General features: G+C 41.0%; 1 protein-coding gene across 1 annotated transcript; it reads left to right on the forward strand.

Moving 5' to 3' along the window:
• The first annotated feature begins 1,758 nt into the window (after nt 1–1,758).
• Nucleotides 1,759–12,306, forward strand: AKIRIN1 (akirin 1). Its single transcript, XM_053920679.1, has 5 exons — nt 1,759–2,114; nt 6,297–6,437; nt 8,652–8,786; nt 10,059–10,130; nt 10,790–12,306. The coding sequence occupies exons 1-5, from the start codon at nt 1,898–1,900 to the stop codon at nt 10,798–10,800; spliced, it is 576 nt and encodes a 191-aa protein (XP_053776654.1). The 5' UTR covers nt 1,759–1,897; the 3' UTR covers nt 10,801–12,306.
• Nucleotides 12,307–14,181: the final 1,875 nt, after the last annotated feature.

Below are 14,181 nucleotides of genomic sequence, written 5' to 3' on the forward strand. Positions count from 1 at the left end.
TAAACATAAAAGAAATATCCATATGAATTTTGCTTTTGCATTTCTTGTTCAAATCTTCTTGCCCTGGCTGTGTGGCTCAGTGGATTGAGTGCTGGCCTGCAAACCAAAGGGTCACTGGTTCAATTCCTAGTCAGGGCACCTGGGTTGCAGGCCAGGTACCCAGTAGGTGGCGTGTGAGAGGCAACCACACATTGACATTTCTTTCCCTCATTCTCCTTCCCTTTCCTTCTCTCTAAAAATAAATAAAATCTTAAAAAAAAAATCTTCTTGATTGCTTTACTACCTCATTCACCAGTCCCTAACAAAGTTATACGAGAAACTACCTTTAGAACTTAGCACTACAGAAAAAAAACAATGGTCTGTCTCCTCTGATGAATTGATTCTTTTCAGATGTCAAGATTTATTCACTATGTACTGTGTTTTCGTTTTTGCCCTGGCAATCAGGAAGCTCAGAACTAAATTTCAAATTCAGTCAGTCTTGTTTAATTATTAGGATAATTATGATCTTTTTCTTTGGCCCTAATGTTCCATTTCTAGTTTTCTAGTCGATTGTAACCATTCTTTATTATGGAAAGGAGATAGACTAAAATAAATTTAACGTCTAGTATACACAGTCACTTTAGAATTATTTCTGTTATTTGTCAAACTTAAATGCCAAAAAAATGACTGACCTATGTTTGGACCTTTATAAAATTTGGAGAAACTAGGGAGGACCCAGAGTAAAGCAACAGAAAGGGACGAGGAATGGAATGAGATACAATACCATGTCCGTATTCTTCAACTCAAGAATATTGGGGCATATGGATCAGGCATATCACCTGTTACAGGAAAAGTATCTGAAATTTAGATTGTTTTGGAAACTCCCAGAGATATGTCAAAGCTCTAGATTCGTCAAAGACGGATCCCAGGAGTCACTGTCAATATTAAGTGTATGTGAGTAGTTTTAGAAAAGTTTTAACCTTTTTTGTATCACGGATTCCTTGGGCCTGTTCCCCAGTAATATACAGGCACATAAGTTTCTAAAAGTAGAACCCTCCTGTTACTGATTAATTTTTTCAGAATATCAAAAGCACCTGAACTGTCAGGTCAGCTGGGGAGACTGGCAAACAGCTATCCGCTGCAGTTCTTAACACTCTGACCCCATTCTTAAATGGTTTAAACCAGTTGGTTGTTTACTGTTTTTAACTTTTGTGAGGAACAGACCCCTTTGATGAGCTGATGAAGGTATGAGTTTTCTATCCTAAAATATATCCACGCCCCCCAATTTTGCAGTTCCATGGGATTGAGAGACTTCCTTAAATCCATTCTCGGATCTCATGTTATGTTTAAATTGAGACTTCCTGGATTCAGGGAAGTGCCCTTGAGGACCTTTCAGACTCGCCCTCTTTTTTATCACCGGGACTAGAACTAGATAGAAGGAGGTTGCGGGTCGCGAAGACAGAGACTCTCTGGCATCCCCTCAACAAGCCCCTCGGAGAACACTCCCCCAAACTCTCCCCTCCCCCACGCCCCCGCCGCGCAGGTGCGAAAACCTAGGGGCCACCCGCGAGCGATGGGAAGGGGTGGGGGGAATGGAACCCTGGGAGGGGCGGAGGCGGGGGCCCTCCCTAGGTTGCTTGGTGACCAAATTCTCCGCCCAGGCCGTTCCATTTCCTCAGTAGGGGGCGCCGCGAGCCGGACTGTTGGTGATGGACCGCAAAGAGTGGCCTTCTTCCGGCTTCCCCCCCCTCGCCCGACGGTGACCGGTCCCGTGACGTCACAGAAGGCGGGGCCAGAGCCGCTGCCGGGTGCTGGAGGCGCCATTGGAGCCGGCTTGGCCTGAGAGCTCCGCTGAGGAGCTGGAGGTTGGACGGCTACTTCCACCGCGTCCGCTCCTGGTCACTGGCCGGTCAGCGGCATGGCGTGCGGGGCGACGTTGAAGCGGCCCATGGAGTTCGAGGCGGCGCTGCTGAGCCCGGGTTCCCCGAAACGGCGGCGCTGCGCCCCTCTGCCCGGCCCCACTCCGGGCCTCAGGCCCCCGGACGTCGAGCCGCCGCCGCTTCAGATGCAGACCCCACCGCCGACTTTGCAGCAGCCGGTACCGCCTGGCAGCGAACGGCGCCTTCCAACTCCGGGTAACCGACGCTGCGGGCTTGGCAGGAAGCCAGGCCCTGGCGTTTGGGGGTGGGGGTGGGAGTGGGGGTGGGGGGGCAGGTTATGGACGCTAGGCTGATTTACCCACGGACCCCTTCTTTGCCCTGAGAAAAGGGAACTGGAGGGCCGCCGGGCCTGGTCGCTTCCGGGGATGGGAAACATCCGGGAGAGGTAGTGGGGTCACAGTATCGGTTTTCGGTTTTCCTGGAGCGAGCGAGTCTGGAGGGATGGGCAGCAAGAGGAAAATGGGAATATCCTTGGCCTCTCCGGGCCCTCCGCGTCCTCCCAGCCCCTCCTGCCTCCGCCGCTTGGGCCTGCACTGAGCCGCCCTGTAAATCGGTGGGCCCTGGGAAATTGGATTCTACTCACGATCCCGGCCTTGAGGGTGGGGGTTGGGGGCTGGTTACTGGGAAGGGGCCTGAGTGTGTGCTGTTCTGCGCTGCACCGTAGCTTGTGGGGAGATCTGATTTACAGAAGCCTTGAGGGACCGGAGGCCGCCGCAGAAGTCATGGAATCCGATTCAACCTAATTCTAAGGGACTGGCCATGTTCTTTTATTGTATGGCTATTGTCTTGTACCATATATGGCTTGAAATCGGTAGGCGGTTAGCTAGAATTTGAGAATCCTGAGACATACAGAGGTTCCGAAAGCAGGAATTCAGCTATCCGTAGCAGACAGACTCGCCTTCAGTAAGGACATTGGTCAAGGAAAGGGGAGAGCTGATGTGACGACAAAGTGAAAAAAAAACCAACAAAAAAACCCACCACAAAACCTTAACGATTGTGTGGGAGTTGAGGGGAAAAGTGCATCAGAATTAATATTTAGCAGTTTTAAAGGGCTCCCGGAAATGGGGGAGGTCTCAAAACTGGACTTTGGCAAGTCATTTCTTTGTGTGTTTTTTCTGCTTTTCAAGCTTAAGCAAAACTTTGGAATTGCCTTAAAATCATTGTTTCTTTACCCCTTTTCAGTTACCAGTGTCTTTAGGCTTTATTTCCTTCTTTGCAGATCCACAATACAGATTTCAGGCCCTCGTCCTTTGGCACTGGTGTTCTTGCAGTTGCCAGCCAAGCTCTCCTAGACTCGTGCTCATCTCTCCTTTATGCTGGCATTTAAAGGACTTACCAAATCGTATCTCACCTAGTCAGTCTTTCATACGTTTTTTACCAACCTGTGCCTTGGCTCCTTTTCCCCAGGCCCACCTGGCTGTGCCTATATTCTTGCCTTCCAACATGAGGCTTTCCCCTCCCATTTGCTGATCCAGATGCAGCCTCCCGTCCATTACCTGACTAACCCTGCCCTTGAGGAACTCTGTTCGACTTTAAATTCCTTGACCACTTACCTAATGTTGCTCTGAATGAGAATGTTTGCAGTTCTTTGTGAAGAGCCCTTCAAGGGCAGAGGGTGCAGATGCCCACTTAAAGTGATTTTTTTTCCCTCTGCTCCTACGGCTACCCAGGTATAGTCACGTAATCTTTCCGGATGTGTTTTCTTTAGCAAAGTAGAATTAATATTCGCCCTATCCATCTTGGTGGGTATTAAGTAAATACCCATCCATATAATATTGTTTCTTCCAATAATATTCTCTAGACTAATTGTATTGTAGTTCATATTACAGCAAATGCATCATAAGTGATTGCTGAATATATTTGGAAGCCTGAATATGGCACAGTGCTATAATGGCAGCCACTGTTGTTGCTTTTTTAATCTTAAAATTTATTCTTTGCATAAGTCATGCAAATAGCATCTTGGTCATTTCTGGTTAAATTATTTTATTTAAATGATCATTTGTAAAGATCTGTTATGTTTCTTAATGCTTATTGGAGTGTGGTTCTGTCATGAAAGAAACAAAGTATGAATGATTCATTAGTTAATGCTTTGGCTTATGTGAAAGATGTCTTCTGGATTCAAAAGGAAGAATGAGGGAGGAAATACTAGTTGTTACACAAGTAGAAAGAATAAGGCCAAATAATAGAAAAGTGAATATAAAAGTCAATGACTTCACTCTGTAACATCCTAGTTAACTCAAGGGTTGTAAAGCTCTCTCAGAAATGGTCAGAAAATGTGTTTTTACTTCACTTAAAAAAATATGTCATAGCACTTTTTGTAGAAAAGGCCTATAAAATTAAATCTTTCATTGCTTAAATGAGTGAGGTGGATGGATGCCAGGGATGGAAAGGGGTTACTGACCTCAGGGAGATGTTTGTAACCATGGACTAAGTCTAGATGCAAAGCAATTCATTGATCATGACTTGATCAGAATGAGGTAGCATTTTAGCTGGGTCTTAAATGTTGGAAAGAGGGACACAGCCCCATTTTAAGCAAAGCAAAATTGCTTGAGTGAAGGACAGAAAACCACACATTAAGGACAGGATTGTTTAATGCAACTAGGTTGTAGTGGGAGCTGGACCTGGAAAAATAATGGACTTAGTCTGATAAAACCTAGAAGCACAACCTCAAATAATGGGAGACAAAGATTTTTAAAAATCCACTGTTAGAAAGAAATTTGCACTTTCTTTTTTAAAAATGCCTTTGTCTGTTATATGTGGCTTTCATGAGAAGAAAATCACATCTGCTTTGTTATTTTTCTCCTGTGTATACCATGTTTAGATTTTTGGACTTGCTAGTCCTTGTACCAGCCTCAAAGTCACACCTTTCTTTCCATTTCTTCACTTTGCCATACAGGAGGCACTCGGAGGGTTATCAAAGACCTTCTGTTCTCATGGGCAATGTCCTCATACTTGTTCTTTCTTGTTTCAAGTCTCTGCAGTTGCTTACAACCTTACATTGAATCTGGCCAAGTATGTACTTGGAGAATGTATTTTAAAGATGAAACAAAGACTTCATGAATTCAGGGATCTAAAATGTGAAGTTCATAGCATTCTTAAAAGAAAGCTTTGCCAAATACTACATTGTTCCAGTGTTTAGGCTGAGTATTACAGAATTTAGCTATGTGTGGAGCTACCTTGAGTATATGTCAGTTCCTGGGCTGTACCATCACTTGTTACAGCATTTTTTTTTTTTAAGATTTTTTTATTTTTTAGAGAGAGGAAGGGAAAAACATCAATCTGTTGCCTCTTGCATGCCCATTACTGGGAACCTGGCCCACAGACCAGGCATTGCCCTGATTGGGAATCGAACCAGCAACCTTCTGGTTTGCAGGCAGGCACTCAGTCCACTGAGCCATACCAGCCAGGGCTATTACAGCATTATTAATATCTTTGATTCTGATTCTCACAACTTTATTGGGCAGGCATTTAACATTTATATTAAAGAACAAGGCTAAAGAATCCTGCATGACTTCCCAAGGTCATAGTCACACAGCTAGGAAGAAGCAAAATGGCGTCATTAACACCACCATCCCCTATTAAAAGAAAATACAGCTATAGCAAAGTGTAGTATGTGAGTTGGGGGGGTGATGTCATTTTTTGGTTTTTGTTTTTGATAAGGAGGCTTTATTATCTGGAAAGTGAATGTATATTCTACCACAAAAGCAAAAAAAAATGTGAAAACCACATCCTTCCAGATTCAGTGTTGTCTCTAGGAATGTACTTCAAGGTGGTTAGTGGTTTGTATGTCCTAGACTCCTTTTAATAGTGTTAAATTTGGTTTATCATTATTACCTCAACTCAGAATAGCAATCTGAATCCTACCAAATATTGCCTCTTACAGAATCAGAAAATTCTTTTCTATGCCCTGTTCATGAATTCCAAGCAATAAATTTCATGTCTTCCCATGGCTGTGGAAATAGTGGTTTTTGCCTTCCTCTTCTCTAAAGATCTTGAGTCCCAAACAGGTGGTAAGAGACCCCTAGTATCCTGGTTTGTGAAATTGCAATTTGAAGGAGATTTTTAAAAAAATAGCTCTCTATTAGGTGAGGGATTTTTCCCCCTGTAAGTTGTACTAATTAATCCTGTAGCAAACAGCAGATCTGGTCTTTATTGTCACAGGAAAACGAAGGGAATTTCGTCTGTGTGGCTTATGTCAAAATAGGTGCTATTGTACATATTGTTGAAATAATGACAAGGGGACACACTTTGGGGGTTATAGGAGGAGTGCTTCATTCAGTATAAATATTTTTCTTGTTAATATTTTTAACATGGGGGAAAGGACAAGAAATTTGAGAAATCAAAGTGAATGCTCAAGTGTGTTTCTTTTTTATTTAGAGCAAATTTTTCAGAACATAAAACAAGAATATAGTCGTTATCAGAGGTGGAGACATTTAGAAGTTGTTCTTAATCAAAATGAAGCTTGTACTTCAGAAAGTCAGCCTCACTCCTCAGCACTCACAGCACCTAGTTCTCCAGGTAAGTGTGCTTTAATTTGCACAATACATTTAAGAGTTTGTAAATGGTACTTAAAATAATGGTTTCCTAATTTAGAATCAATTTCATCTAAAGTAATAAAAGTGGTAAAGTGTATGCATTATAAATACTATTAAAACCATAGAATCATGCACTCGGCAAAGACCTTTGATTTGATTGGCTTCCATCCACCCAATGCAGCGGTGCCCTCTATAACTACAAAGTCTGATACCATAGCCAATAGCCACATATGGCTGTTTAATTAATTAAATTGTAATAAAAATTTAACATTTAGTTTCCCAGATGCATGCAATAACCACATTTAAAATGCTTAGTAGCCACATAGAACAATTATAGGACATTTTTATCATTGCAGAAAGTCGTGTGACAGCATTGCTCTATAATATTGACAGGTGATTAGGGAGAATGGGCTCAAATAGAATCTCAGGGTTGAAGTGAATCTTCCTGGTCACATAGTTCAGCCTCCAGTCTTGCCTGCCATATCCCTGCAAACAGTCAATAGGCCAGTGCTTAAACATCTCCAGTGCTGGTGAACTCTGTGTCCTTCAACAGTAGTTTATTTCCTCACAAAATATTATACTTCTTAATAGTTCTAAAAATCAAAAATTACGTTGATGAAAAATTGTCTCTAGAACACAAATTGGTATGGGCCAGGAGATGGAGTGGGGGCAGCGGGGGACAACTCTTAATGGCTAAGAGGTGTTACTTTGGAGTGGTACAAATATTTTGAAACTAGATCGAGGTGGTGGTTGTACAACATTGTGACTGTAGTAAATGCCACTGGATTGTTCACTGTATGTCAATTTCACCTCAGTTTAAAAAAAATTTTTTTAAAGATTTTATTTATTTTTAGAGAGGGGAAAGGAAGAAGAAAGAGAGGGAGAGAAACATGTGTGAGAGAAACAGCTATAGATAGCCTCTCTCGTGCTCCCAACTGGAGACCTGGCCTGCAACCTAGGCATGTGCCCCGACTGGTAATCAAACCCACAACCTTTTGATCTGCAGGCTAGTGCTCAGTCCACTGAGCTACACCAGCCAGGGCTCAGACAATTTTTTTAAATTGCTTTTTTTATAACTCAAAAAGGTTTTGACACTGAAACAACACCCTAATTGCTCTTGCACATGTGTAAGTGATAAACTTTCAATGATTATAGCTAACAAGTCTCAATTTCCTCTTGAGATTTTAGTAATATAGTTTTGAAGTAATGAATATGTTATGGGTAGAGAAACAGTTGCAAATAATTGGCTAGGTGTTTTGGTCAGGTTTCCTTTGTAGAGAAAAAAATTGGGTTTAAGCAAAAAATAATTTGTTTCAGGCTGTTGAATACTTTATAGACTAAGAGGGCCGAAGAAACAGATTCCAGACCATGCTTTGAAAAACTACTGAGAACTGGACTACCAATGGAGCCGCTGCTTTTATCATGATCAGGAAGTTGATTTCCATGTTGTCTGGCATTCCAGTGGATATTTTGGATCCTAACTACTATCTTAGGAACATTTCACTCTTCTTGACCTAGATTCTAAGGGAGTTGAGGATGAGATATATAGTGGCTAATTGTCTCCTTCATTCATATTTTAGTGACTTTGCTTACAATTTTTTATATTGGGCCAGTCAGTTGGTCTCCTGTCAAACTTCTTTTCTTGTCAGAATCACCTGTGGGACTTAAAAGAGTCTGAAACCTTACTCCAGATTAAATCAGAATGTGTGTGTATATATATATTTGTGTGTGTGTGTGTGTATGAATTCCACAGATAATTATGATGTACAGCCCTGGTTAAACATAGGTCTGGGTGATCTTCAAGGATCTGAGTAGCTCTCATGCTGTGAATCTGCTTTGCCTTATCCAGACAAGAGGCTTTATATCAGCTTTAAACTTCTTATTTTTGTTATTCACCAGATGAGCATTGAGTATGGGCTCTGATTGTTATGGCATCTGAACTATTTTTTTTGTATGTAGACCAGCTAGCATAGCTGCATACATGTTGTTCCTCCTACTTCTCAATTTACCTTTGTCTTTGCTTTGTAAAATAAATGTCAGAAACTCAGAGAATTTTGTGAAAACATTCCATGTAAATTAGTGAGAAATACCATTTTTATAGACAACTTTTATGTCCTAGGACTGTTTGCATGGTGTTATTAATTCTGAACCTTAGAACTAGAATTTATTATGTAAACTAGATTTGTCTTTTGGCCAGGTTCCTCCTGGATGAAGAAGGACCAGCCCACCTTTACTCTCCGACAAGTTGGAATAATATGTGAACGTCTCTTAAAAGACTATGAAGATAAAATTCGGGAGGAGTATGAGCAAATCCTCAATACCAAACTAGCAGGTAGGCTGAGGTAGTGGCTAAGGATTAACCCCAGTTAAGTAACTGGTAATTTAGGAGTAGGACACCATGCAAGAAGATTTAATGAGTTGTGAGTGTTAAGTTATTTCCTTTGGTGATTGTAAACATTTATATATTATATGAATATATAATATATAAGGACTTTTCATTTACATTTCTGAAACAAGATAATCCAAGCTTTCTTCTGAGAATTTTCCATATTAACAAAGGCATTTTGAGTAGGCTGTTTGGGATGGGCAGCCTGTAAACAGGTGGTCGGGATAGTGCTAACCATCAACAGATGGGGGATTGTGTACTGTAGTCAACATAATCGGACTTCCTGGTGGGAGTCACTCAGTGTGTGTGGGAGGTCATTCATCCTGTGACTTGGAGGTACATTAAAGTTTGGAAAGCACAGCTCAGGCAAGAACAAAGGGAGTGATTAATGGTGGCAGGTTAGCCTTTTGTGAAAGGAAGTGATCTGAATCAGAAGTAGAAAGTACCTGTTTAGTGAAAGAGGATGATACTGTGATCAGAGTGGTTTTAGGCAACAATTTCTTCCAGTGACGGTACCGTTTCCTAATTTGGTGACCCACACCGCATGGTGCCGCAGAATATTAATGGTTTTGCTTTAAATTGAAAACTGTTGGGTTAGCAGCAAAATTAAATGGATTTCTTTACATCTAATAATATAGATTATGAGAAGAAACTATCATTTCCCTCTCCTGCCACCACCCCAAAATTGTTCAGATCAGCCATCTGTAAGTCACTTCTGTGTTCACGGATGTCAGATTATCTTGTTTCAGCTGAATTTCCCTTTAGAAGGAACTTCTGTGGAACAGTCTACAATTAGGTAGTATGGAATTCTCTCCTAGCTTTCTAGCCATCGCACCTTTTTCACTCAATATGTCTGTTGAAGTTTATAGCAAGGATTTAATGCAATTAAGAGCCTCAAGCTCCGTGTTCTGTAGGAGATACCCAAATATTTGCTGGCTTGTGGTAGTGACCATATCTGTCTGTTTTGGGAAGCCATTAGTAGAGGATGGAATTACAGCAGGGGCAAGATTGTTAAGGAAAATGTCATATTACAGATGATCAGTGATCAAATCTTTGGCTCTGGGATCTAAGAGGCACTAAGTAGCATCAGAGTGACTGTTATAAGGACGATCTGAGAGTGGATAATTTAAACTGGGAAGTTAGGTGTGACAACACTTCATTCTTGAAAAACTGGGGGAGAGTTTCCAGAGATAGTATATACTGTCTTTCCCCTCACAGAACAATATGAATCTTTTGTGAAATTCACACATGATCAGATTATGCGACGATATGGGACAAGGCCCACAAGCTGTAAGTATTGCCAAGTTTTCTTTGAATTTCCCAATTTCCAACAGCAAAATTTTGAAGCTGAGTACCTTGTCTCCTGAGAGCAAAAAGCCCTTGTGAAGTAAATTAATAGTTAGCATTTAAAGAGTAATTACATGCCCAGCACTGTGCTAAGCCCTTTTAATTCTTTGAAGTTGATTTCATCCACAAGAGAACTCTGAGGGAAGAACTGTTGTTAGCCCCATTATACGGGTGAGGATAGCACTTAAAGAAGTTAATAATTTGTCCAAGGTAATGTAGCTAGTGGTTCAGCCAGTATTGAAAGGTTAGGTAGTCTAACTCCAGTGCCAATTTGTTTATTATCTGGTTTTTCACCCTGGAAAAGTAGTTTCAGTTGTTAGATTACGAAAGTTGATTCCTTAGGCTAAGTTGTCAAGAGTGTGGTCAGAATTTCTTAATACTAAACATCTTACAACTACCAGTTACTCAAATCATAAGTTATAATAACTATCTCTCTTAACTGAACCAAGTCAGGTTTCTTAAATTCTTGAGAATTTAGGACCTTTTAAGTGGTGACTCCTGTCCTCCATGCAGTTTATCACATTTACCGTTGTTATTTTAAAAGCACAACACTGTATTATTTAATGTTCTTACACTCTTTTGGTTTTTATCCCTGTTTATAGACGTGTCCTGAAGCTTTCTTGCATATCTGGGTACCAGGTTTGACCTCAAGAGATGGCTGCTGTGCACTTTTTGCAACTGGTTTGATATCACATTTCAGCTCCAACTTTGCATCCTGAGAACACTTAAAAAGTTTCTGCAGGTCCATTTTATACAACTTGAAAGACCTTAAAACTTTCTGGTTGCCACAAGCATATATTTCTTTTCTGCTCATCCAATAAACAGCTGTGCCCTACTGTGATAGATTTTCCAAACAAAATACCTGAAGCAGCAGTTTAGCAAAATATGCCCTCGGTGGCACTCAACAAATGGAGTTTCCCCAAGCACAGTTCTGTAAGAAGTGTGTGTGAGAGTGTGTGTATATGCGTGTATGTGTGTATTTTAAGTTATTATTTGTATTGTGCAAATTTCTTTGATCTTGGGGATTCTGGCTGTGAATTTGATGCACGACAATTATGGTTAAAAACATTTGCTTGATCTACAGAAGATCATTAATGTTTTGTGACCATATAAGTTGTAACAGTGGGTTGTTTTATGTGTAGGTATTACTGTTAAATACAGGGACTGTTTCCAGGCACAGAATATGAATCATACATTAGGCTGGACATTAGATGTGATTATGATGACATAGCAAAGGTCTGTGGCCCTAGGTCAATAAATACACGGTAAGGAATTAGAATGAACTGGAGACAGGCCATTTGACACATGGACTCTGCCTAGCCATGTCAGATACTTTGACTCCAAGCCTTAAAATACCCACGTGGAGTCTGCTCACCTCATTCACACAAAGAGCTCCCTGGAAACTGAACCTCTGGGAATAAGTCTCTCCTGGAGCAGCAGGAGCATCATCAGGGTTTGCTTGGGAGCATAGAACAGGTGAGCTCAGGGCTGGGCCGGACCCTGTCGGCACTGCTACTTGGGAGGAGCCACTTCACCTTTGTGTCAGTTATCACCAATAGATTTGGATCCTTTGGTCAGGTTCTCCCGAATTCTTTTAAGAGGTCCATGTTCAACTGCTTGAGCTTTGTTTTGGCAACCCCTTGCCCAAAGTTGCTTACAGACTGTTCTTCACCTTGATTCCAAGGCTGAGGAACAGAAAGTAGCCTCTGTTTTGAGGAGGTGGAAGTTAAGTATACATTTATTTTTTACTGTGACTTGTTCAGGACCACATTTTACAAAATGCCTTGTTTCATTTATTGTTTTTGGAAAGAAAAGTTCTATTAAAATTGTTTTAGTTTGAATATAGAATAGTTTTTTTTAATTACAGCTTATTTTGAAAAATTCTGAGTGTAATTCAAATGTATGCCAATACCTTCCAAAGTAAGGTAATATTCAGAGACAGTTCTGATCAGATGGCTTAGAGAAATTTCTGGAGTATTCACATTGGAAGTTTCCTTATTAATGAATGTCTTTGACTTAAATCTAACCAAAAACTGCAACGTTATTCTTTGTACATTTTCATTATATAGTGTTAACAAGCTTAGTTGCAAATGAATAAAATACTTAAGCTATTTGTTTACCTTGCCTTCTTAATATTGTGATAATGTTTATTAAAATAATTTATGTGAGGCTGCTATAGGCATTTCCCCCACTTCAACATTACATTTAAGAGTTACATGTTTATTTATGTATTTATTTCTAAAGATTTTATTTATTTATTTTTAGAGAGAGTGGTAAGGGAGGGAGAGAGGGAAACATTGATTGGTTGCCTCTCACGTGTCCCTAATGGGGTAACTGGTCTGTAACCTTTGGGTTTGCAGGACAACACCCAACCCACTGGGCCATTACCAGTCAGGGCTATAGATTTTTCTAAAGCCCAACAGTGATCTTTTGATAAATAAAGAATTACTTTACTTCATATTTGAAGGGCAATGTTTCATCTCTTTTTCCAGAGTAGTCACTTGTTCCTGGAATAGGATCAGCAGTGGCCGTACAGTGTGAGATAGTCACACCAAAACATGGGAAGGGCAACCAACTGTGGGAGCCATCAGAAATCCTGAAGGATGGACCAGGAATAGGGAATGCTGCCTCACTGAGGTCTTCTTGTTACAGAATCAGTGTGATGTGCTCATTCAGTATTGCAAGTGTCAACCCCATCCCTCCTAAATAGCTTCTGGCTGGGAAGTGGAGTAAGTTTCTATAAGAAAATTGACAGGCTGCTGTGTTATGATATGGAGCCACAGGTTAAGGCCACACTACCAAAGCTGGGTTTGGGGATCTCCTCCAAAGGGACTAGACATGTTTGTTACAGTGTTTTATCCAGAGAAGAGACATCCTAGGACAGGAAATGGGGAGGTACCAGTAAGGTAGGCCTTAGACTGGCAAAAGGAGTTTTTCCCTAGGCCTTAATTTCTAGAGCTTGAACTTTGGGGCATTCCCAGATAGGGAACTATCTTTGTCCCGTGGAGATAGGGGAGGGCCCAGAGAAGAAGAAAACCTACAGAGACCTATAAGAATGAGCCGGTACCTGTGGTCTCAGAACAGCCATATTATGAGTTAAATTTTTGGGTCTGTTTTTATTTGCCATCCACTTTAAGTGAAGTCTTAAGCTGAAGGGCAGTGAAAGGAGTAAGTGTCCCTGCTTAGGTTAGAGGACTACAGCAAAAGTCAAAGTGCTAAGGCAGTGATAATTGTTACAAGCTTCCCAAGGAGAAGAACATCGGGATAGCAGACTTTGGGCCAGCTTCCACATGTGGCGAATCTGCCCGCCAGGGAGGATTGGTTGGCTACTGTTGTAGTTAAAGGCATAGCCTCTGAGTGTTTGTAGCCCTGGAATTCAAGTCTGCTCTGCCACTAATTTGCTATGTGAGCCTTACCAAGTTACTGGACTTTCTGAGCCATAGTTTCCTTATCTGTAAAACAAGGGTTGTTTGTATGTACATCATTGGGTTTTGTTTTCAAATGCAAGATTAAATCGAAATAGTCATGTCAAGAAAGTAGTTAGCACAGCTTGGGACATAGAATATGCACTGAAAATGTTATACTAGGTTTTCTTTACAGTGGTCTTCATCGGCTCTGAAGACTAGGATCTTCCTTTCTGCAGCAGTGACTCAACTTTACAGTATGAAGAGCCCCTTGTTAACATCAAAATTTCACATTCTCTTACTAGAATTTGTACTTCCAAGTGTTTGACTAAGAAAAACAATAAAAGATGAACGACAAATGAATTCAGTGATGCCTTTCAGTGAATCTGTATTTTGGTATTAAATTAGGGATCAGCAAACTTCGGCCTGATTTTGTAAATAAAGTTTTATTTGAACACTGCCACATATATTTACATCTGGCTGCTTTGACACTGCCCCTCTAGAGACAGTATGAGCCACAGAGTTGAAAGTGTAGTCAAACCTCGGTTCTTGAACACTTGGTTCTTGACCAAGTTGTTCACAGAAAAAAT

The sequence above is a fragment of the Desmodus rotundus genome, chromosome 3 (assembly GCF_022682495.2).
Source record: "Desmodus rotundus isolate HL8 chromosome 3, HLdesRot8A.1, whole genome shotgun sequence".
Lineage (NCBI taxonomy): Eukaryota > Metazoa > Chordata > Mammalia > Chiroptera > Phyllostomidae > Desmodus > Desmodus rotundus.

What these genes read in the sequence shown, in the direction of transcription:
- AKIRIN1 (XM_053920679.1), top strand. Translation starts at nt 1,898, where the DNA reads ATGGCGTGCGGGGCGACGTTGAAGCGGCCCATGGAGTTCGAGGCGGCG. An exon ending in ACGGCGCCTTCCAACTCCGG is followed by an intron (nt 2,115 to 6,296) that starts GTAACCGACGCT and finishes TTTTTTATTTAG; the next exon opens with AGCAAATTTTTCAGAACATA. An exon ending in CCTCAATACCAAACTAGCAG is followed by an intron (nt 8,787 to 10,058) that starts GTAGGCTGAGGT and finishes TTCCCCTCACAG; the next exon opens with AACAATATGAATCTTTTGTG.